The 24,002-nt window shown below is 53.5% G+C and overlaps 1 protein-coding gene across 1 annotated transcript in view; it reads right to left on the bottom strand.

Moving 5' to 3' along the window:
- Positions 1–24,002, bottom strand: part of ipo4 (importin 4) — a 186,908-nt gene that overhangs the window by 140,278 nt on the left and 22,628 nt on the right. Inside the window, exons 8-16 of the mRNA XM_072501599.1 lie at positions 23,678–23,779; positions 21,749–21,832; positions 16,790–16,951; positions 11,382–11,435; positions 9,830–9,939; positions 7,932–8,040; positions 7,389–7,518; positions 5,538–5,651; positions 5,228–5,341 (exon numbers count right to left, since the gene is read on the bottom strand). Of these exons, the coding sequence (XP_072357700.1) occupies positions 5,228–5,341; positions 5,538–5,651; positions 7,389–7,518; positions 7,932–8,040; positions 9,830–9,939; positions 11,382–11,435; positions 16,790–16,951; positions 21,749–21,832; positions 23,678–23,779 (979 nt within the window). The remainder of the gene's footprint in view (positions 1–5,227; positions 5,342–5,537; positions 5,652–7,388; positions 7,519–7,931; positions 8,041–9,829; positions 9,940–11,381; positions 11,436–16,789; positions 16,952–21,748; positions 21,833–23,677; positions 23,780–24,002) is intronic.

Here is a 24,002-nt window from a genome sequence, read left to right on the forward strand (position 1 = left end):
CGGCTCTCCCTCAGTACTGACCCTCTGACAGTGCGGTGCCTCCTCAGTACTGACCCCCTGACAGTGCAGCACTCCCTCAGTACTGACCTTCTGACAGTGCTGCGCTCCCTCAGTACTGACCCTCTGACAGTGCAGCACTCCCTCAGTACTGACCCTCTGACAGTGCGGCACTCCCTCAGTACTGACCCGCTGACAGTGCGGCGCTCCCTCAGTACTGACTCTCTGACAGTGCGTCGCTCCCTCAGTACTGACCCACTGACAGGGCAGCACTCCCTCAGTACTGACCCTCTGACAGTGCGGCACTCCCTCAGGACTGACCCTCTGACACACCGGCACTCCCTCAGTACTGACCCTCTGACAGTGCGGAACTCCCTCAGTACTGACCCTCTGGCAGTGCAGCACTCCGTCAGTACTGACCCCCTGACAGTGCGGCACTCCCTCAGTACTGACCCTCTGACAGTGCAGCACTCCCTCAGTACTGACCCTCCGACAGTGCAGCACTCCCTCAGTACTGACCCTCTGAGAGTGCGGCGCTCCCTCAGTACTGACACTCTGACAGTGCGGCACTCCCGCAGTACTGACCCTCTGGAAGTGCAGCACTCCCTCAGTACTGACTCTCTGACAGTGCGGCGCTCCCTCAGTACTGATTCTCTGACAGTGCAGCACTTCCTCAGTACTGACCCTCTGACAGTGCGGTGCTCCCTCAGTACTGACCTCTGACAGTGCAGCACTACCTCAGTACTGACCCTCCCACAGTGCAGCACTCCCTCAGTACTGACACTCAGACAGTGCGGCGCTCCCTCAGTACCGACCTCTGGCAGTGCGGCACTCCCTCAGTACTGACCCTCTGACAGTGTACCACTCCCTCAGTACTGACCCTCTGACAGTGTACCACTCCCTCAGTACTGACCCTCTGACAGTGCGGCACTCCCTCAGTACTGACCCTCTCGCAGTGCAGCACTCCCTCAGTACTGACCCTCTGACAGTGCAGCACTACCTCAGTACTGACCTTCTGACAGTGCTGCGCTCCCTCAGTACTGACCCTCTGACAGTGCAGCACTCCCTCAGTACTGACCCTCTGACAGTGCGGCACTCCCTCAGTACTGACCCGCTGACAGTGCGGCACTCCCTCAGTACTGACCCTCTGACAGTGCAGTGCTCCGTCAGCACTGACCCTCCGACAGTGCGGCGCTTCCTCTGCACTGACCCTCTGACAGTGCGGCACTCCCTCAGTGCTGAACCTCGGACAGTGAGGCACTCCCTCTGTGCTGACCCTCTGACAGTGCGGCACTCCCTCAGTACTGACCCTCTGACAGTGCAGCACTCCCTCAGTACTGACCCTCTGACAGTGAGGCACTCCCTCAGTACTGACCCTCTGACAGTGCGGCGCTCCCTCAGTACTGACCCTCTGACAGTGCAGCGCCCTCTCAGTACTGACTCTCTGACAGTGCGGCACTCCCTCAGTACTGACCCTCTGACAGTGCGGCACCCTCTCAGTACTGACCCTCTGACAGTGCGGCACTCCCTCAGTACTGACCCTCTGACAGTGCGGCACTCCCTCAGTACTGACTCTCTGACAGTGCGGCACTCCCTCAGTACTGACCTTCCGACAGTGCAGCACTCCCTCAGTACTGACCGTCTGACAGTGCGGCACTCCCTCAGTACTGACCCTCTGACAGTGCGGCACTCCCTCAGTACTGACCCTCTGACAGTGCGGCGCTCCCTCAGTACTGACACTCTGACAGTGCGGCACTCCCGCAGTACTGACCCTCTGGAAGTGCAGCACTCCCTCAGTACTGACTCTCTGACAGTGCGGCGCTCCCTCAGTACTGACTCTCTGACAGTGCAGCACTTCCTCAGTACTGACCCTCTGACAGTGCGGTGCTCCCTCAGTACTGACCTCTGACAGTGCAGCACTACCTCAGTACTGACCCTCCCACAGTGCAGCACTCCCTCAGTACTGACCCTCCCACAGTGCAGCACTCCCTCAGTACTGACCCTCTGACAGTGCAGCACTACCTCAGTACTGACCCTCCCACAGGGCGGCACTCCCTCAGTACTGACCCTCTGACAGTGCGGCGCTCCCTCAGCACTGTCCGTCTGACAGTGCGGCACTCCCTCAGTACTGACCCTCTGACAGTGCGGAACTCCCTCAGTACTGACCGTCTGACAGTGCGGCACTCCCTCAGTACTGACCCTCTGACAGTGCGGCACTCCCTCAGTACTGACCCTCTGACAGTGCGGCGCTCCCTCAGTACTGACCCTCTGACAGTGCGGCACTCCCTCAGTGCTGATCCACTGACAATGCAGCACTCCCTCAGTACTGACCCTCTGACAGTGCAGCACTCCCTATGTACCTACCCTCGGAAAGTGAGGCGCTCCCTCAGTACTGACCCTCTGACAGGCGGCACTCCCTCAGTACTGATCCACTGACAATGCAGCACTCCCTCAGTACTGACCCTCTGACAGTGCAGCACTCCCTATGTACCTACCCTCGGACAGTGAGGCGCTCCCTCGGTACTGACCCTCTGACAGTGCGGCACTCCCTCAATCCTGACCCTCTGACAGTGCGGCACTCCCTCAGTACTGACCCTCTGACAGTGCGGCGCTCCCTCAGTACTGACCCTCTGACAGTGCAGCACTCCCTATGTACCTACCCTCGGACAGTGAGGCGCTCCCTCGGTACTGACCCTCTGACAGTGCGGCACTCCCTCAGTACTGACCCTCTGACAGTGCGGCACTCCCTCAGTACTGACCCTCTGACAGTGCAGCACTCCCTCAGTACTGACCCTCTGACAATGCGGCACTCCCTCAGTACTGACCCTCTGACAATGCAGCACTCCCTCAGTATAAACCCTCTGACAGTGCAGCACTCCCTCAGTACTCACCCTCTGACAGTGAAGCTCTCCCTCAGTACTGACCCTCTGACAATGCAGCACTCCCTCAGTACTGACCCTCTGACAATGCAGCACTCCCTCAGTATAAACCCTCTGACAGTGCAGCACTCCCTCAGTACTCACCCTCTGACAGTGAAGCTCTCCCTCAGTACTGTCTCTCTGACAGTGCGGCACTCCCTCAGTACTCACCCTCTGACAGTGAGTCTCTCCGTCAGTACTGACCCTCTGACAATGCAGCACTCCCTCAGTACTGACCCTCTGACAGTGCGGCACTCCCTCAGTACTGACCCTCTGACAGTGCGGCGCTCCCTCAGTACTGACCCTCTGACAGTGCGGCACTCCCTCTGTACTGACCCTCCGACAGTGCGGCTCTCCCTCAGTACTGACCCTCTGACAGTGCGGTGCCTCCTCAGTACTGACCCCCTGACAGTGCAGCACTCCCTCAGTACTGACCTTCTGACAGTGCTGCGCTCCCTCAGTACTGACCCTCTGACAGTGCAGCACTCCCTCAGTACTGACCCTCTGACAGTGCGGCACTCCCTCAGTACTGACCCGCTGACAGTGCGGCGCTCCCTCAGTACTGACTCTCTGACAGTGCGTCGCTCCCTCAGTACTGACCCACTGACAGGGCAGCACTCCCTCAGTACTGACCCTCTGACAGTGCGGCACTCCCTCAGGACTGACCCTCTGACACACCGGCACTCCCTCAGTACTGACCCTCTGACAGTGCGGAACTCCCTCAGTACTGACCCTCTGGCAGTGCAGCACTCCGTCAGTACTGACCCCGACAGTGCGGCACTCCCTCAGTACTGACCCTCTGACAGTGCAGCACTCCCTCAGTACTGACCCTCCGACAGTGCAGCACTCCCTCAGTACTGACCCTCTGAGAGTGCGGCGCTCCCTCAGTACTGACACTCTGACAGTGCGGCACTCCCGCAGTACTGACCCTCTGGAAGTGCAGCACTCCCTCAGTACTGACTCTCTGACAGTGCGGCGCTCCCTCAGTACTGATTCTCTGACAGTGCAGCACTTCCTCAGTACTGACCCTCTGACAGTGCGGTGCTCCCTCAGTACTGACCTCTGACAGTGCAGCACTACCTCAGTACTGACCCTCCCACAGTGCAGCACTCCCTCAGTACTGACACTCAGACAGTGCGGCGCTCCCTCAGTACCGACCTCTGGCAGTGCGGCACTCCCTCAGTACTGACCCTCTGACAGTGTACCACTCCCTCAGTACTGACCCTCTGACAGTGTACCACTCCCTCAGTACTGACCCTCTGACAGTGCGGCACTCCCTCAGTACTGACCCTCTCGCAGTGCAGCACTCCCTCAGTACTGACCCTCTGACAGTGCAGCACTATCTCAGTACTGACCTTCTGACAGTGCTGCGCTCCCTCAGTACTGACCCTCTGACAGTGCAGCACTCCCTCAGTACTGACCCTCTGACAGTGCGGCACTCCCTCATTACTGACCCGCTGACAGTGCGGCACTCCCTCAGTACTGACCCTCTGACAGTGCAGTGCTCCGTCAGCACTGACCCTCCGACAGTGCGGCGCTTCCTCTGCACTGACCCTCTGACAGTGCGGCACTCCCTCAGTGCTGAACCTCGGACAGTGAGGCACTCCCTCTGTGCTGACCCTCTGACAGTGCGGCACTCCCTCAGTACTGACCCTCTGACAGTGCAGCACTCCCTCAGTACTGACCCTCTGACAGTGAGGCACTCCCTCAGTACTGACCCTCTGACAGTGCGGCGCTCCCTCAGTACTGACCCTCTGACAGTGCAGCGCCCTCTCAGTACTGACTCTCTGACAGTGCGGCACTCCCTCAGTACTGACCCTCTGACAGTGCGGCACCCTCTCAGTACTGACCCTCTGACAGTGCGGCACTCCCTCAGTACTGACCCTCTGACAGTGCGGCACTCCCTCAGTACTGACTCTCTGACAGTGCGGCACTCCCTCAGTACTGACCTTCCGACAGTGCAGCACTCCCTCAGTACTGACCTTCCGACAGTGCAGCACTCCCTCAGTACTGACCCTCTGACAGTGCAACAGTCCATTAGGTAGTGACTCTCCATCGGAGGAATATTCTCGCAGTGATGGTCCAGGGAGTGTGGGAACCTTACCCTCAATGAAATGGGTAAGAGACGCTTAAAATACATCGATAATATTCGGAACTGGAGTGAATGTGCGAAGGAACCTGTGCGTTCGAACATCACTTTCCAGTTCGATGAGCCTTCTGCCGATTGAGAACTGGGGGGCGATTGAGCAACCATCTCCGCACACCCACCCTCCTTGCTGATTCGCCGACAACACCAGGAAAGGAAGTCCTACCTAGTGATTGGATCTGAACCTGACGCAGCTCCTCGCTCGTGTTCACCAAGTATCCTTTCAGCTGCACGATAACCGCTTCGAAGTAGGGGAGCAGGGCCTCCTTGGCAGCGCTCGCTGAGGCAGTTGAAGAGATCGGAATGGGAAGATCAGAGATTGGGAAAGTGTTAACAGTGTTATGGATACTGCGGCGAAATAGTGTTGAACATCATTCATGGTTTGAATAACAGTAAATAAGGGGAACGCGTTCTCAGTGGTGAGAGACAGTGACGATTTGGTGCAGGGACGTTTGGAAGTGGCGATCTTTACTCACCGATAGCACCGATTGCGCTGACTGCCAATTCCTTCTCACGGTTGCTGCTGGACGAACAGAGTGCAGTCAGCATCCTCTCCATCAACGTGGGCAGGTATGGTTCAATCTTCTTCCCTGCACAGCAGACCCAACAAGACAAAAAGGCAGTTAAACACTGACCATCCGCTAAACCTCCGGTCAGGCCACATCTGGAGCACTGACCATCCTTTAGCTGTCTGGTGAGGCCACATCTGGAGCTCTGACCATCCTTAAACCTCTGGTCAGGCCACATCTGGAGCACTGGCCATCCATTAAACATGGGCAGCACGGTAGCACAGTGGGTAGCACTGTAGCTCCACGGCGCCAAGGACCCGGGTTCGATTCCCGACTTGGGGGTCCCTGTCAGCACGGAGCCTGCACGTTCTCCCCGTGTCTGCGTGGGTTTCCTCCGGGTGCTCCGGTTTCCTCCCACAAGTCCCGAAAGACGAGCTTGTTAGGTGAATTGGACATTCTGAATTCTCCCTCTGTGTATCCGAACAGGCGCCGGAGCGCAGCGACTGGGATATTTTCACAGTGTTATCTAAAGACAATTGTGTGGCGTTGGAAAGAGAAGCCATTGTTGGAAATGCTATGGTCATGTTTGAAGAGTTCAGAATGGAATTAACAAGGGCAGCCCCACAGAGCTGGCTAATCGAGGAAGAAGGCACCGTCAACGAGACTTCGCTCCAGGTTAATAGCTCTACCCTATTGACAGTTCTGACCTCTGCATAAATTTATCTATCAATAAACTCAACTTGGGAATTTTAGCCTGATGTTTTTTGATGCGTCAGTGTGCTGCTTTCCTCTCTTCCAGAGGCTTTGGAGGATGGAACAGCATTCTTCACTGTTCCTGTGTGTACATCTGATCCACACGCAAGTTTAAAGTTCAGTTTCAAATTCCTAGGAGTGCACATCTAAAAAAATCTGTCCTGGTCCACCCACATCAATGCTACCACCAAGAAAGCACAACAGTGCCTATACTTCCTCGGGAAACTAAGGAAATTCGGCCTGTCCACATTGACTCTTACCAACTTTTACAGATGCACCATAGAAAGCATCCTATCGGGCTGCTTCACAGCCTGGTATGGCAACTGCTCGGCCCAGGACCGCAAGAAACTTCAGAGAGTCGTGAACACCGCCCAGTCCATCACACGAACCTGCCTCCCATTCATTGACTCCATCTACACCTCCCGCTGCCTGGGGAAAGCGGGCAGCATAATCAAAGACCCCTCCCACCCGGCTTACTCACTCTTCCAACTTCTTCCATCGGGCAGGAGATACAGAAGTCTGAGAACACGCACGAACTGACTCAAAAACAGCTTCTTCCCCACTGTTACCAGACTCCTAAATGACCCTCTTGTGGACTGACCTCATTAACACTACACCCTGTATGCTTCATCCGATGCCAGTGCTTATGTAGTTACATTGTATATGCTGTGTTGCCCTATTATGTATTTTCTTTTATTCCCTTTTCTTCCCATGTACTTAATGATCTGTTGAGCTGCTCGCAGAAAAATACTTTTCACTGTACCTCGGTACATGTGACAATAAACAAATCTAATCCAATCCAGTTCAGAGGAAGCCAACTATTTGCCTCGAGCTTGAAGCAAGCGGGGGGAAAAGCCAAAAAAAGCAACTGCCTTCCAACTCCTGCAAAACATACCAGAACTTCCTGCACATTTTCAATCAGGGGATGCTCCAAATCGCGTGCACAATTCCCGTACCAGCCTCCCCGAACAGGCACCGGAATGTGGTGACTAGGGTCTTTCCACTGTAACTTCATTTGAAGCCTCCTTGTGACAATAAGCAATTTTCATTTCATTTTTCACTCACCCAGATTCTCCACAAAATTCTCCAGTGCGTAGTAAGCTTTTGTGAGATGGCCACCCTTCGAGTTGTCAATTGTGCCCAGGTAGTTCAGGAGAAGAGGCATGATCTCGTCAGAATATTTACTGATGTCGGGCTGTGGGTGGTGCAGGGTGGGTGGAGGAAGGAAGAGACAAAGGGGGGGGGGAAAGACGTGAAATAAAGCATCGAAACGCACCGAGAAGGCATTGTGAAAGCTGAAAGCGGAACTACCGCACGATTTTAAAAAACACTGCAATTTGATAAAGACAAGTGACAGAATGAAGCATCCATGACTCCGCGCAAGCATGAAGCAAAAAGAAGCAACGTGGAGGGAGAGTGAGACACCGCGAGCCCAAGAGTACCCATAAGATGACAGACTACGATGAACATTGAAATAAAATCGCACTCACCCACCCTCCCAACTAAAGCAGCTAGTGAGAGGGAAACAGGAAAAGCAAATTAAAATGATTAAGAATCACTTTGTAACTGACTTGAGTGCGCACTGGAATTTTAAAGCCTTTTCTCTACCTGCAGAAATTCAGAGAACTGCCCGAGGGCAAAGAGGGCTGCGTTACGGACCACCTGGCTCTGGTCTGTGAGCGCTTGACACATGCAGTGCAGCATGGGATGTAGATGTCTGTAAATCAAACCAGTACAAAATAACATTTCACAGATTCACAGGCACACAAGATTTTTCAAGCATAGTCAGTGCCCACAGGAGCGACCCAGCGAGTCCACATCCCCATTACAGTGTGTACAGACGGAGTTTATACTGAGACTATATCCCTATTACAGTGCATCCTGACGGGTGTTTACACCGAGTCTATGTCACGGGGCGGGGCGGGAGATTCCGGCGTAATGGAGTGGCAGGAATCACTCCGGCGTCGGGCCGCCCCAAAGGCATGGAAAGGGGCCAAGCCCTCACCTTGAGGGCTAGGACCACGCCGGAGTGGTTTGCGCTCCGCCGGCTGGTGGGAAAGGCCTTTGGCGCCACGCCAGCCGGGGCCGAAAGATCTTCGCCGGGCGACGCATGCGCGGGAGCGTCAGCAGCTGCTGACGTCAGCCCCGCGCATGCGCAGGGGAGGCGGTCTCTTCCGCCTCTGCCACAGTGAAGACCATGGCGAAGGCGGAAGAAAAAGAGTGTCCCTACGGCACAGGCCCACCAGCGGATCGGTGTGCCCCGATCGCGGGCCAGGCCACCGTGGGGGCACCCCCCGGGGCCAGATCGCCCCGTGTCCCCCCAGGACCCCGGAGCCCGCCCGCGCCGCCTTGTCCCGCCGTTCAAAAGGTGGTTTAATCCACGCTGGCGGGACAGGCATTACAGCAGAGGGATTTCGGACCATCGCGGGCTGGAGAATCGGCGGGGGTGGACCCGCCGACCGGCGCAATTCCCGCCCCCGCCAACCGGCGCGACGTGATTCCTGCCCCCGCCGAATCTCTGGTGGCGGAGACTTCGGGACATGGCGGGGGCGGGATTCACGCTTGCCCCCGGCGATTCTACGACCCAGCGTGAGGGTCAGAGAATCCCGCCCCCAATTACAGTGCGTACTGACGGGTGTTTACATGTCGGTGCAACATCGTGGGCCGAAGGGCCTGTTCTGCGCTGTATCGTTCTATGTTCTATGATGGGTGTTTACACCGAGTCTATATCTCTATTACAGTGCGTACTGACGGGTGTTTACACTGAGTCTATATCCCTATTACAGTGCGTACTGACGGGTGTTTACACTGAGTCTATATCCCTATTACAGTGCGTACTGACGGGTGTTTACACTGAGTCTATATCACTATTACAGTGCGCACTGACGGGTGTTACACCGAGTCTATATCCCTATTACAGTGCGTACTGACGGGTGTTTACACTGAGTCTATATCCCTATTACCGTGCGTACTGACGGGTGTTTACACTGAGTCTATATCCCTAATACAGTGCGTGCTGACGGGTGTTTACACTGAGTCTATATCCCTATTACAGTGCGTACTGACGGGTGTTTACACTGAGTCTATATCCCTATTACAGTGCGTACTGACGGGTGTTTACACTGAGTCTATATCCCTATTCCAGTGCGTACTGACGGGCGTTTACATTGAGTCTATTTCCCGATTACAGTGCGTACTGACGGGTGTCTACACTGAGTCTATATCCCCATTACAGTGTGTACTGACGAGTGTTTACACTGAGTCTATATCCCTATTACAGTGCGTACTGACGGGTGTTTACACTGAGTCTATATCCCTATTACAGTGCGTACTGACGGGTGTTTACACCGAGTCTATATCCCTATTACAGTGCGTACTGACTGGTGTTTACACGGAGTCTATATCCCTATTACAGTACGTACTGATTAATCTTTACACTGTCATCCATGGATCTTTCTGGAGGTTACTGATAGCTTTCTGTTGCAAACTCAGTTGGTCAAACTCACTTTTGGCGAATGTGGTCTGCGCAACCTTCTGCCAACACGGCCATGCTCATCAGCCCTGCCTTCCGTTCATACGGGTTATCGCTCCTCAGTGCTGGCTCCATCAGCGGAGTCTACCAGAGGGAAACACAGAGAATCAGATCAAATTGAGAGTGATTGGCATCGAGGACAGAGATATTACAACAAAGCCTAATGCTCCCACAAATATTCCAGTCTGAAATGAGACCCACCATCCACGGATAAAGAACAAAGAACAAAGAAATGTACAGCACAGGAACAGGCCCTTCGGCCCTCCAAGCCCGTGCCGACCATGCTGCCCGACTAAACTACAATCTTCTACACTTCCTGAGTCCGTATCCCTCTCTTTCTCATCCTATTCATGTATTTGTCAAGATGCCCCTTAAACGTCACTATCGTCCCTGCTTCCACCACCTCCTCCGGTAGCGAGTTCCAGGCACCCACTACCCTCTGTGTAAAAAAACTTGCCTCGTACATCTACTCTAAACCTTGCCCCTCTCACCTTAAACCTCTGCCCCCTAGTAATTGACCCCTCTACCCCGGGGAAAAGCCTCTGACTATCCACTCTGTCTTGCCCCTCATAATTTTGTAGACCTCTATCGGGTCGTCCCTCAACCTCCTTCGTTCCAGTGAGAACAAACCGAGTTTATTCAACCGCTCCTCATAGCTAATGCCCTCCATACCAGGCAACATCCTGGTAAATCTCTTCTGCATCCTCTCTAAAGCCTCCACATCCTTTTGGTAGTGTGGCGACCAGAATTGAACACTATACTCCAAGTGTGGCCTAACTAAGGTTCTACACAGCTGCAACATGACTTGCCAATTCTTATACTCAATGCCCCGGCCAATGAAGGCAAGCATGCCGTATGCCTTCTTGACTACCTTCTCCACCTGTGTTGCCCCTTTCAATGACCTGTGGATCTGTGCACCTAGATCTCTCTGACTTTCAATACTCTTGAGGGTTCTACCATTCACTGTATATTCCCTACCTGCATTAGACCTTCCAAAATGCATTACCTCACATTTGTCCGGAATAAACTCCATCTGCCATCTCTCCGCCCAAGTCTCCAGACAATCTAAATCCTGCTGTATCCTCTGACAGTCCTCATCGCTGTCCGCAAATCCACCAACCTTTGTGTCGTCTGCAAACTTACTAATCAGACCAGTTACATTTTCCTCCAAATCATTTATATATACTACAGACAGCAAAGGTCCCAGCACTGATCCCTGTGGAATACCACTAGTCACAGCCCTCCAATCAGATAGGTTGGGCCAATTTGCTTTGTGCCAGACCTCACCCGATAATGCTCAGTCAGGCTGGGGCATCCATCTCTGTGCTATCAGACTGCATGGCTAAGTTATAACTAAGGCAAGTTATTTTCCAGATCGAATAAACAATTTCTAACCTCCAGGAAGAAGGGGGCTGCTGGGAACTGGTAACGTGCTCAGGTTTAATTTACAGGACGTGACATCGATGCCAAGGCCCAGTTTTATTGCCCATCCCAGGCCCACTCGTCGAGGTCGCGTTTCAACTCACCAACTGGGCAAAAAGTTTCTCTGGAGGCAGATGGAGAGCCAGCATGTCGATCACCTGCGAGAAGAGGAGAGAGATGTTTCAGACGGCTATCAAATCGAGAGCAGCCATCCTAGGCAAGCGCACAAGTGGGACGTTTTGGTCACTGTGGGGCTGTGGTGAAAGACGAGCACATTCAGAGACTACACTCAGAGATACAGCGGGGCCATTTTAACAGCACGCGTGGATCCAAGGCTCCTTTGCACAGACGATATTCCGGATCACACGGGAAGACAAGTGAGATCCTTCTAACCAGGCCACAGCAGTGTTGCCTTGCTGTGTCTTGGGAATCTGTCAATACATATTACCCAACAGTATGGTCTATTCAGGAGGACAACACTCGCAACAAGAGGAAGGTGTGGCTGCTTCTGTGACACCGTGTGCGTGTGTTCATCAATTGCTAATGTCTCAATTCAAAACACCATATACCTAACAGCACTCCCTCAGTACTGACCCTCTGACAGTGCGGCACTCCCTCAGTACTGACCCTCTGACAGTGCGGCGCTCCCTCAGTACTGACCCTCTGACAGTGCAGACTCCCTCAGTACTGTCCCTCTGACAGTGCGGGACTCCCTCAGTACTGACCCTCTGACAGTGCGGCACTCCCTCAGTACTGACCCTCTGACAGTGCGGCACGCCCACAATACTGACCCTCTGACAGTGCGGCGCTCCCTCAATACTGACCCTCTGACAGTGCGGCACTCCCTCAGTACTGACCCTCTGACAGTGCGGCGCTCCCTCAGTACTGACCCTCTGACAGTGCAGACTCCCTCAGTACTGTCCCTCTGACAGTGCGGGACTCCCTCAGTACTGACCCTCTGACAGTGCGGCACTCCCTCAGTACTGACCCTCTGACAGTGCGGCACGCCCACAATACTGACCCTCTGACAGTGCGGCGCTCCCTCAATACTGACCCTCTGACAGTGCGGCACTCCCTCAGTACTAACACTCTCGACAGTGCGGAACTCCCTCAGTACTGACCCTCTGACAGTGCGGCACTTCCTCAGCACTGACCCTCTGACAGTGCGGCACTCCCTCAGTACTGACCCTCTGACAGTGCGGCGCTCCCTCAGTACTGACCCTCTGACAGTGCAGCATTCCCTCAGTACTGACACTCTGACAGTGCAGCGCTCCCTCAGTACTGACCCTCTGACAGTGCGGCACTCCATCAGTACTGACCCTCTGACAGAGCGGCGCTCCCTCAGTACTGACCCTCTGACAGTGCGGCACTCCCTCAGGACTGTCCCTCTGACAGTGCGGCGCTCCCTCAGTACTGACCTTTTGACAGTGCGGCACTCCCTCAGAACTGACCCTCTGACAGTGCGGCACTCCCTCAGTACTGACCCTCTGACAGTGCAGCACTCCCTCAGTACTGACCCTCTGACAGTGCGGCACTCCCTCAGTACTGACCCTCTGACAGTACGGCGCTCCCTCAGCACTGACCCTCTGACAGTGCGGCACTCCCTCAATACTGACCCTCCGACAGTGCGGCACTCCCTCAGTACTGATCCTCTGACAGTGTGGCACTCCCTCAGTACTGACCCTCTGACAGTGCGGCACTCCCTCAGTACTGACCCTCTGACAGTGCCCCACTCCCTCAGTACTGAACCTCTGACAGTGCGGCGCTCCCTCAGGACTGACCCTCTGACAGTGCAGCACTCCCACAGTAATGACCATCAGACAGTGCAGCACTCCCTCAGGACTGAGCCTCGGACAGTGCAGCACTCCCTCAGTACCAACCCTTCCACAGTGCGGCACTCCCTCAGTACTGACCCTCTGACAGTGCGGCGCTCCCTCAGGACTGACCCTCTGACAGTGCAGCACTCCCACAGTAATGACCATCAGACAGTGCAGCACTCCCTCAGGACTGAGCCTCGGACAGTGCAGCATTCCCTCAGTACCAACCCTTCCACAGTGCGGCACTCCCTCAGTACTGACCCTCTGACAGTGGGGCGCTCCCTCAGTACTGACCCTCTGACAGTGGGGCGCTCCTTCAGTACTGACCCTCTGACAGTGGGGCGCTCCCTCAGTACTGACCCTCTGACAGTGCGGTACTCCCTCAGTACTGACCCTCTGACATAGAGCATAGAACGATACAGCGCAGTGCAGGCCCTTCGGCCCACGAAGTTGCACCGACATGGGAAGTCAAAAGACAAAAGCCATCTAACCTACACTATGCGATTATCATCCATATGCTTATCCAATAAACTTTTAAATGCCCTCAATGTTGGCGAGTTCACTACTGTTGCAGGTAGGGCATTCCACGGCCTCACCACTCTTTGCGTAAAGAACCTACCTCTGACCTCTGTCCTATATCTATTACCCCTCAGTTTAAGGCTATGTCCCCTCGTACTAGTCATTTCCATCCGCGGGAGAAGGTTCTCACTGTCCACCCTATCTAACCCCCTGATCATTTTGTATGCCTCTATTAAGTCTCCTCTTAACCTTCTTCTCTCTAACGAAAACAACCTCAAGTCCATCAGCCTTTCCTCATAAGATTTTCCCTCCATACCAGGCAACATCCTGGTAAATCTCCTCTGCGCCCGCTCCAAAGCGTCCACGTCCTTCCTATAATGCGGTGACCAGAACTGTACGCAATACTCCAAATGCGGCCGTACAAGAGTTTTGTACAGCTGCAACATGACCTCCCGACTCCGGAACTCAATCCCTCTACCAATAAAGGCCAACACTCCATAGGCCTTCTTCACAACCCTATCAACCTGGGTGGCAACTTTCAGGGATCTATGTCCATGGACACCGAGATCCCTCTGCTCATCCACACTTCCAAGAACTTTACCATTAGCCAAATATTCCGCATTCCTGTTATTCCTTCCAAAGTGAATCACCTCACACTTCTCTACATTAAACTCCATTTGCCACCTCTCAGCCCAGCTCTGCAGCTTATCTATGTCCCTCTGTAACCTGCAACATCCTTCCGCACTGTCGACAACACCACCGACTTTAGTGTCGTCTGCAAATTTACTCACCCACCCTTCTGCGCCCTCCTCTAGGTCATTGATAAAAATGACAAACAGCAACAACCCCAGAACAGATCCTTGTGGTATGCCACTTGTAACTGAACTCCATTCTGAACATTTCCCATCAACCACCACCCTGTCTTCTTTCAGCTAGCCAATTTCTGATCCACATCTCTAAATCACCCTCAATCCCCAGCCTCCGTATTTTCTGCAGTAGCCTACCGTGGGGAACCTTATCAAACGCTTTACTGAAATCCATATACACCACATCAACTGCTCTACCCTCGTCTATCTGTTCAGTCACCTTCTCAAAGAACTCGATAAGGTTTGTGAGGCATGACCTACCCTTCACAAAGCCATGCTGACTACCCCAATCATATTATTCCTATCTAGATGATTATAAATCTTGTCTCTTATAATCCCCTCCAAGACTTTACCCACAACTGACGTGAGGCTCACCGGTCTATAGTTGCCAGGGTTGTCTCTACTCCCCTTCTTGAACAAAGGGACCACATTTGCTATCCTCCAGTCCTCTGGCACTATTCCTGTAGCCAATGATGACATAAAAATCAAAGCCAAAGGCCCAGCAATCTCTTCCCTGGCTTCCCAGAGAATCCTAGGATAAATCCCATCAGGTCCTGGGGACTTATCTATTTTCAGCCTGTCCAGAATTGCCAACACCTCTTCCCTACGTACCTCAATGCCATCTATTCTAATAGCCTGGGTCTCAGCATTCTCCTCCACAACATTATCTTTTTCCTGAGTGAATACTGACGAAAAATATTCATTTAGTATCTTGCCTATCTCTTTAGACTCCACACACAACTTCCCATCCCTGTCCTTGACTGGCCCTACTCTTACCCTAGTCATTCTTTTATTCCTGACATACCTACAGAAAGCTTTTGGGTTTTCCTTGATCCTACCTGCCAAATACTGCTCATGTCCCCTCCTTGCTCCCTCTGACAGTACAGCGCTCCCACGGTACTGACCCTCAGGCAGTGCAGCGCTCCCTCAGTACTGACCCTATGACAGTACAACACTCCCTCAGTACTGACCCTCAGGCAGTGCAGCGCTCCCTCAGTACTGACCCTCTGACATTGCAGCACTCCCTCAGTACTGAACCTCTGACAGTGCAGCACTCCCTCAGTACTGACCCTCTGACAGTGTGGCGCACCCTCAGTACTGACCCTCTGACAGTGCAGCACTCCCTCAGTACAGACCATCTGACAGTGCGGCGCTCCCTCAGTACTCACCTTCTGACAGTGCCGCAGTCCCACAATAATGACCCTCTGTCAGTGCAGCACTCCCTCAGTACAACCCTTCCACAGTGCGGCACTCCCTCAGTACTGACCCTCTGACTGTACAGCACTTAGTCAGTACTGACCCTATGACAATGCAGCACTCCCTCAGTACAGACCCACTGACAGTGCAGCTCTTCCTCAGTACTGACCCTCTGACAGTACAGCGCTCCCTCAGTACTGACCCTCTGACAGTGCGGCACTCCCTCAGTACTGACCCTCTGACAGTGCAGCACTCCCTCAGTACTGACCCACGGACAGTGCTGCGCTCCCTCAGTACTGACCCTCTGACAGAGCGGCACTCCCTCAGTACTGAACCTCCAACAGTGAAGCACTCCTTCAGTACTGACCCTCTGACAGTGTGGCGTTCCCTCAGTACTGACCCTCTGACAGTACTGCGTTCCCTCAGTACTGACCCTCTGACAGTGCGGCACTCCCTCAGTACTGACCCTCTGACAGTGCGGCACTCCCTCAGTACTGACCCTCTGACAGTGCGGCACTCCCTCAGTACTGACCCTCTGACAGTGCGGCACTCCCTCAGTACTGACCCTCTGACAGTGCAGCACTCCCTCAGTACTGACCCTCTGACAGTGCGGCACTCCCTCAGTATTGACCCTCTGACAGTGCGGCACTCCCTCAGTACTGACCCGCTGACAGTACGGCGCTCCCTCAGTACTGACCCTCTGACAGTGCGGCACTCCCTCAGTACTGACCCTCTGACAGTGCGGCACTCCCTCAGAACTGACCCTCTGACAGTGCAGCACTCCCTCAGTACTGACCCTCTGACAGTGCGGCACTCCCTCAGTACTGACCCTCTGACAGTGCAGCTCTCCCTCAGGACTGACCCTCTGACAGTGCGGCACTCCCTCAGTACTGACCCTCTGACAGTGCGGCGCTTCCTCAGTACTGACCCTCTGACAGTGCAGCACACCCTCAGTCCTAGCACTGAAATGTTGCTCAGGTCTCCGAAGTAAAACAATCCCTGAGGAGAGAGTGCTGCCAACATCCATCGCCTTAACTCGTGCGGAGTGGGCTGTTCGGCTGGAGAGTAATTTCAGTGCTGTTGGTTGTCTGCTGCACCCAATGTTGCAACTACCTGTGCAGAGAAGTGTTTCGGCGTCTGGGCTTCGACCTCGTCCTCAATGTCATCTTCCAGATCCAGATCCTCGGGATCCATTTGCCCCTCGGGTGGGGGCGCACACATTATGGGGTACAGCACGTTCAGGATACTGGGGAGCAGCTTCTGTTTCATGATGGCCTGTTTGGGCAAGAGAATAGGCACGGGCTGAGAACAGGGCTGCAACACTCCGGTTAACACACTGCTCGGCGCAACAGCAGAAGAGCCGGCATTCAGGTTCATTCCACAATAAAACGTCCCCACGGTGCTTCACGGGCGTTTTATACGAACTACAAACCTGGTCAAAGAGATGGATTTGAAGCACTGACTGGAAGGAGGAGAGACTGGCAAGGTGGCAGAGGGATTTGGGTGGAAATTCCAGACATTAGGGCCGAGGTGGCAGAGGGTATGGGAGTGCACAACAGGTCGCATAGCGGCTAGCACTGCTGCTTCACAGCTCCAGGGTCCCAGATGCGATTCCAGGCTTGGGTCACTGTCTGTGCGGAGTCTGCACGTTCTCCCCCCCCCCCCCCCGGCGTGTCTGCGTGGGTTTCCTCCGGTTGTTCCAGTTTCCTCTCTCTTTCGCTCTCACTCTCTCTTTATTTCTCCCTCTTGTTGTCTCTCTCTCTCTCAAGCTTACTCTTTCTCTCTCACTCCCTCTCTGTCTCTTGCTCTCTCTCTCTCTCTCTTTCTGTCTCTCATTCTCTCTCTTTGCCTCTCTCTCTCAATCTCGCTTTCTCTCCTCCTTGCTCGGCAGCACAGTGGTTAGCACTGTTGCTTAACAGCTCCAGGGTCCCGGGATCGATTCCCGGCTTGGGTCGCTGTCTGTGCGGAGTCTGCACGTTCTCCCAGTGTCTGCGTGGGTTTCCTCCGGGTGCTCTGGTTTCCTCCCACAAGTCCCGAAAGACGAGCTTGTTAGGTGAATTGGACATTCTGAATTCTCAGAACAGGCTCCGGAATGTGGTGACTAGGGGCTTTTCACAGTAACTTCATTGCAGTGTTAATGTAAGCCTACTTGTGACACTAATAAAGGTTATTAGATGATTATAGTGTGTAGAGATTTCAGTGTGTTGAAGGGAACTAGAGAAAGAGAGCAGGGGGATGGGACGGATTGTAAAATGCCACAAACAGGCAGTACTGAAGGTCTGCATTCCTCACACTGAATTACAATCCTAGACCCCAGCAGTGGCTAGGACACTGGATAGAAGCCCCAATATTTTATTTTAATTGGGTAAGACTGTGAAAAGACGATTCCTCACTCCGGGAGTGATCGCCCAAAGAAATAGGGATGTGGTAAAACTAAAACAAACTTTATTATTGACACAGGATTAAAATATATTTAACATCACAAGGAAATAGTTTAGAATTACCACTTGAACAATACTACTCAACACATTGCATACAATACCCTTTAGTGCTATCTTTACACCCACTTAAACAAGAAAATAGACCATCTCAGCTCTCAATCTGCCCTCAATACCAGTGTTCTTCAAAGTCAGAGCCGCTGTCCGCGGCGCTCCCGATCGCGCAAATCCCCGCGCAGCAGCCGGCTTTTCGTAACGGCGGCTCCAAGCGGCTGCGAACATGTTAAATAAAAATGCGGCCGCATTGCGCATGCGCGCACGATGATCGGCGTCCATGCGCATTCCGCGAACATGTTAAAAAAAACCAGCTGCATTGCGCCGATAATCGGGCACGCATGCGCAGTGCGGCTGCTATTTTTTTTAAACGGTTGCAGCTTTGTGTTTTACAAGTTCTGTACTGGTTTTTAATTCATTTAATTTTGATTTTTTTCATTTATCTTATTCATTTGATTTTTTTTTTTATGAAGTTCCGGGGGGGGGGGGGGGGGGGGGGGGTTTTATTTGATAAAATTTTACAGGAAAAAAATGCAGAACTTTGGACAGATTGAGACTCCATTCTTTCCGACACTGGAAGGCTTCACCTTCATCCAACAGGTTCCATTGGAGGAGCGAGTACGAGGGCCAAAGGGACCCAAAACCATTACCTCCATTTTTGTCAGCAGCAAACAAGGTAAGAGAAAATGGTGGGTCGCTCAGGTCGGCCGGCGTGGGGCGCGAAGGTCAGCCGGCGTGGGGCGCGAAGGTCAGCCGGCGTGGGGCGCGAAGGTCGGCCGGCGTGGGGCGCGAAGCTCGGCCGGAGTGGGGCGCGAAGCTCGGCCGGAGTGGGGCGCGAAGGTCGGCCGGCGTGGGGCGCGAAGGTCGGCCGGCGTGGGGCGCGAAGGTCGGCCGGCGTGGGGCGCGAAGGTCGGCCGGCGTGGGGCGCGAAGGTCGGCCGGCGTGGGGCGCGAAGGTCGGCCGGCGTGGGGCGCGAAGGTCGGCCGGCGTGGGGCGCGAAGGTCGGCCGGCGTGGGGCGCGAAGGTCGGCCGGCGTGGGGCGCGAAGGTCGGCCGGCGTGGGGCGCGAAGGTCGGCCGGCGTGGGGCGCGAAGGTCGGCCGGCGTGGGGCGCGAAGGTCGGCCGGCGTGGGGCGCGAAGGTCGGCCGGCGTGGGGCGCGAAGGTCGGCCGGCGTGGGTCCCGAAGCTCGGCCGGCGTGGGTCGTGAAGGTCGGCCGGCGTGGGGCGCGAAGCTCGGCCGGCGTGGGGCGCGAAGCTCGGCCAGCGTGGGTCGCAAAGGTCGGCCGGCGTGGGGCGCAAAGGTCGGCCGGCGTGGGGCGCAAAGGTCGGCCGGCGTGGGGCGCAAAGGTCGGCCGGCGTGGGGCGCAAAGGTCGGCCGGCGTGGGGCGCAAAGGTCGGCCGGCGTGGGGCGCAAAGGTCGGCCGGCGTGGGGCGCAAAGGTCGGCCGGCGTGGGGCGCAAAGGTCGGCCGGCGTGGGGCGCAAAGGTCGGCCGGCGTGGGGCGCAAAGGTCGGCCGGCGTGGGTCGCGAATGTCGGCCGGTTGGTAAAAATGGGTCCCCGGATATAAAGTTTGAAGAACACTGCTCAATACCAATGGCACTGAGGAATTCTTGCTTTTCAGAGTTATCCGTAGAGAAAGACATGTCTTGACACTGCTTTACTGAAATGAAATGAAAATCGCTTATTGTCACGAGTAGGCTTCAATGAAGTTACTGTGAAAAGCCCCTAGTCGCCACATTCCGGCACCTGTTCGGGGAGGCTGGTACGGGAATTGAACCGTGCAGCTGGCCCGAACTCCTGCAGAAACTCTAACTGGACATCTTAGACCATAAGACCACAAGACATAGGAGCGGAAGTAAGGCCATTCGGCCCATCGAGTCCACTCCGCCATTCAATCATGGCTGATTTCAACTCCATTTACCCGCTCTCTCTCCATAGCCCTTAATTCCTCGAGAAATCAAGAATTTATCAACTTCTGTCTTAAAGACACTCAACGTCCCGGCCTCCACCGCCCTCTGTGGCAATGAATTCCACAGACCCACCACTCTCTGGCTGAAGAAATTTCTCCTCATCTCTGTTCTAAAGTGACTCCCTTTTATTCTAAGGCTGTGCCCCCGGGTCCTAGTCTCCCCTGCTAATAGAAACAACCTCCCTATCTAAGCCTCTTCAAACGTTATCAGCTCCCCCTAGTCCTCAGACAAGTCTGCAAGGCCTTAAATACAGTTAATCTCTTTTAACTAACCTACAGTGAGAACAAACTGCCTTACTTGGTCTCGGCTTCTGCCAGAGTCAGAACTGAAACTGAAAAATGTTTTCTCCTCAGCTCCACCCAGCCAATGACAGCATCTCACGAAGCTGAAAACGAATAAACTCCCCTGGGAATCCCCTTAATCACAACAAAATTGCATTAACCCGAGGTTTTGCGATGGTTAATTGCACCTCAGGCTCCGAAAAGCTTTGTTGCCTTTTGAACCAAGCTTCTGTTAAAAACATGACTTCAGCAGTCAAACACACTCAAAGCCAGGCTCTGAACCATTACTTCACCAAATACTTACAATCTGATATATCTAAAGCCCGACATTCATCACAACTGTCAGAACAGTGAGCGAACCAGGCAGACTGTTCACTACGGGAAGGGCAGCATTACTAGGCCGAGGGATGAAAACTCTCCGGGTGTTTCATAGAACATAGAACAATACAGCGCAGTACAGGCCCTTCGGCCCACGATGCTGCACCGAAACAAAAGCCATCTAACCTACACTATGCCATTATCATCCATATGTTTATCCAATAAACTTTTAAATGCCCTCAATGTTGGCGAGTTCACTACTGTAGCAGGTAGGGCATTCCACGGCCTCACTACTCTTTGCGTAAAGAACCTACCTCTGTCCTATATCTATTACCCCTCAGTTTAAAGCTATGTCCCCTCGTGCTAGCCATTTCCATCCGCGGGAGAAGGCTCTCACTGTCCACCCTATCTAACCCCCTGATCATTTTGTATGCCTCTATTAAGTCTCCTCTTAACCTTCTTCTCTCCAATAAAAGACTTGCCTCGTACATCTCCTCTAAACCTTGCCCCTCGCACCTTAAACCTATGCCCCCTAGTAATTGACCCCTCTACCCTGGGGAAAAGCCTCTGACTATCCACTCTGTCTATGCCCCTCATAATTTTGTAGACCTCTATCAGGTCGCCCCTCAGCCTCCGTCGTTCCAGTGAGAATAAACCGAGTTTATTCAACCGCTACCAGTAGCTAATGCCCTCCATACCAGGCAACATCCTGAACTAAACGAATATTAATTTTACTATCTTCCTCGTTATTAGGCTGCAACGCAACCAGAGAGAGGTACAGACCAGTTACTCGTGCAAGTCTGTGCCCCTGCTGTCATAAGAGTCACACCTCAGAGTTAAGGCATCTTCAAACATTACTTCAGTGCCCTCAGCTGAAGCAGGGAGGAGTTAGCGGTGTCCCTTCTGTGTGGGGTTGGGCTTGGTCCCAAACCCAAGAGGTCGAAGGATCTATTTCCTGTCTACTGCATCCCAATTCTCGGGGTAAGATTGAAGCAATCAAAACGCCTCTCACCTTTCCTTTCAGTTTGATCAGGAAGCTCACACACGACAAGGCCTTCACTCGGATGTTGTCTCCGAGAATCGCGTTGGCTGCAATCTAGAGGGGGAGTGCAAAGCGGGACAGCTTCTTCAGAATCTCCTTTGGTCATCGTGAACAAACATTTACACAGCACTGACAACGCAGCAAAACATCCCAACGGAGCAAACATGGACACCAAGCTATGTAGAGGACAGACGGAGAGAGAGGCAGAGATATTTAGGGAAGGAACTCCAGATCTTGGGGACCCAGGCAGGTGATGGCACAGCCGCCAATGATGGACGATAGAAATTGGGGGACGTGTAGCCAGAGAGAATTGGAGTTGTGCAGAGATCTTAGGGGGCTGTGGTAATGCCATTGAATGTTAGATCTTCTTGTTGGGAGATGGTCATTGCCTTACACTTGTGTGGGACAAATGTAACTTGCCGCTTGTCAGTCTGAGCCTGGATATTGTCCGGGTGTTGCTGCATTTGGATAGGAGACATTAAACTGAGACACTGCATAATGCACGTCAAAGATTATTTGTAGAAGTGCAGAAAGGCTCTCCACAGCAGCTAGAATTTAGCCCTTAATCAAAATCGTTTCCACAAGACTATTTAGTCATTAATCACATTGTTCTTAGTGGGATCTTCCTGTGTGGCAGTTTACTACATTACAGCAGCAACTTCAAAAGACTTAACATGAAGCAAAGTACTTCAGGACATCTGGAGGTGCTATAGAAATCAAAATCACCCAGCTTGCTTCCCAACTCTTCTCCCTATCTTAACTTCAAATGGGTTCTACCCTACAGAACTCACCCGTCCGGACAGTATTGATGGCCATCAGGCAGGGAAGAGGAGCACCAGAAAAGGGTGACTGGTAGCATAGAGAAAATGGCACCCATCACCAGATACAGAGTAAAGCTCCCTCTACACTGTCCCCATCAAACACTCCCAGGACAGGTACAGCACGGGGTTAGATACAGAGTAAAGCTCCCTCTACACTGTCCCCATCAAACACTCCCAGGACAGGAACAGCACGGGGTTAGATACAGAGTAAAGCTCCCTCTACACTGCCCCCATCAAACACTCCCAGGACAGGTACAGCACGGCGTTAGATACAGAGTAAAGCTCCCTCTACACTGACCCCATCAAACACTCCCAGGACAGGTACAGCACGGGGTTAGATACAGAGTAAAGCTCCCTCTACACTGCCCCCATCAAACACTCCCAGGACAGGTACAGCACGGCGTTAGATACAGAGTAAAGCTCCCTCTACACTGACCCCATCAAACACTCCCAGGACAGGTACAGCACGGGGTTAGATACAGAGTAAAGCTCCCTCTACACTGTCCCCATCAAACACTCCCAGGACAGGTACAGCACGGGGTTAGATACAGAGTAAAGCTCCCTCTACACTGTCCCCATCAAACATTCCCAGGACAGGTACAGCACGGGGTTAGATACAGAGTAAAGCTCCCTCTACACTGTCCCCATCAAACACTCCCAGGACAGGTACAGCACGGGGTTAGATACAGAGTAAAGCTCCCTATACACTGTCCCCATCAAACACTCCCAGGACAGGTACAGCACGGGGTTAGATACAGAGTAAAGCTCCCTCTACACTGTCCCCATCAAGCACTCCCAGGACAGATAACGCTCACTCTACACTGTATCATCAGGGTGTGGACTGCACGGATTAGATACAAAGTGAAGCACTCCCCATACAGCCAAAAGCTACCTCTCACTTCATAGAAACACGCAAGCCCCAACATTCAAACCACGCTCATCAGGAATGCACACGTTTGACAAAATGAATAGAATGAAGTCCCACCATAAAGTCGGAAAGGAAAGAGTAAAATGGGTTGGGGAGGGAAGGGGGATGCCTCGAGTGTAATTCACAGCTGACATACAGTGCTGCACTGACCTCCAAGCAGAAGTGGACTATCTGCGACAGGTAAGGCACAATGATAGATACTTCACTCTCCATCAGTTCGTCAAACACTTCCATTGCCTCACTGGCTTGATCCTGTCGAGAGAGGAAGGGGGAGAGGTAGAATCAGCCAGGCGAGTCAGCAGTGAAGAGATATGTAGTTACGCAGCAGCGACCATCGAGCTGCAGAAATTGCAGAGTGTGCTCTGCAATCTCCCGGAGGTGGCTCCACTTACCAACTCTTGTTAAACGGTTCACTCAGCTGGTTGTCGTCGCTGCTACCTTCTGGAGGGCCAACTAAGGGGCATCCTTGCCAGCG

The sequence above is a fragment of the Scyliorhinus torazame genome, chromosome 5 (genome assembly GCF_047496885.1).
Source record: "Scyliorhinus torazame isolate Kashiwa2021f chromosome 5, sScyTor2.1, whole genome shotgun sequence".
Classification (NCBI taxonomy): domain Eukaryota; kingdom Metazoa; phylum Chordata; class Chondrichthyes; order Carcharhiniformes; family Scyliorhinidae; genus Scyliorhinus; species Scyliorhinus torazame.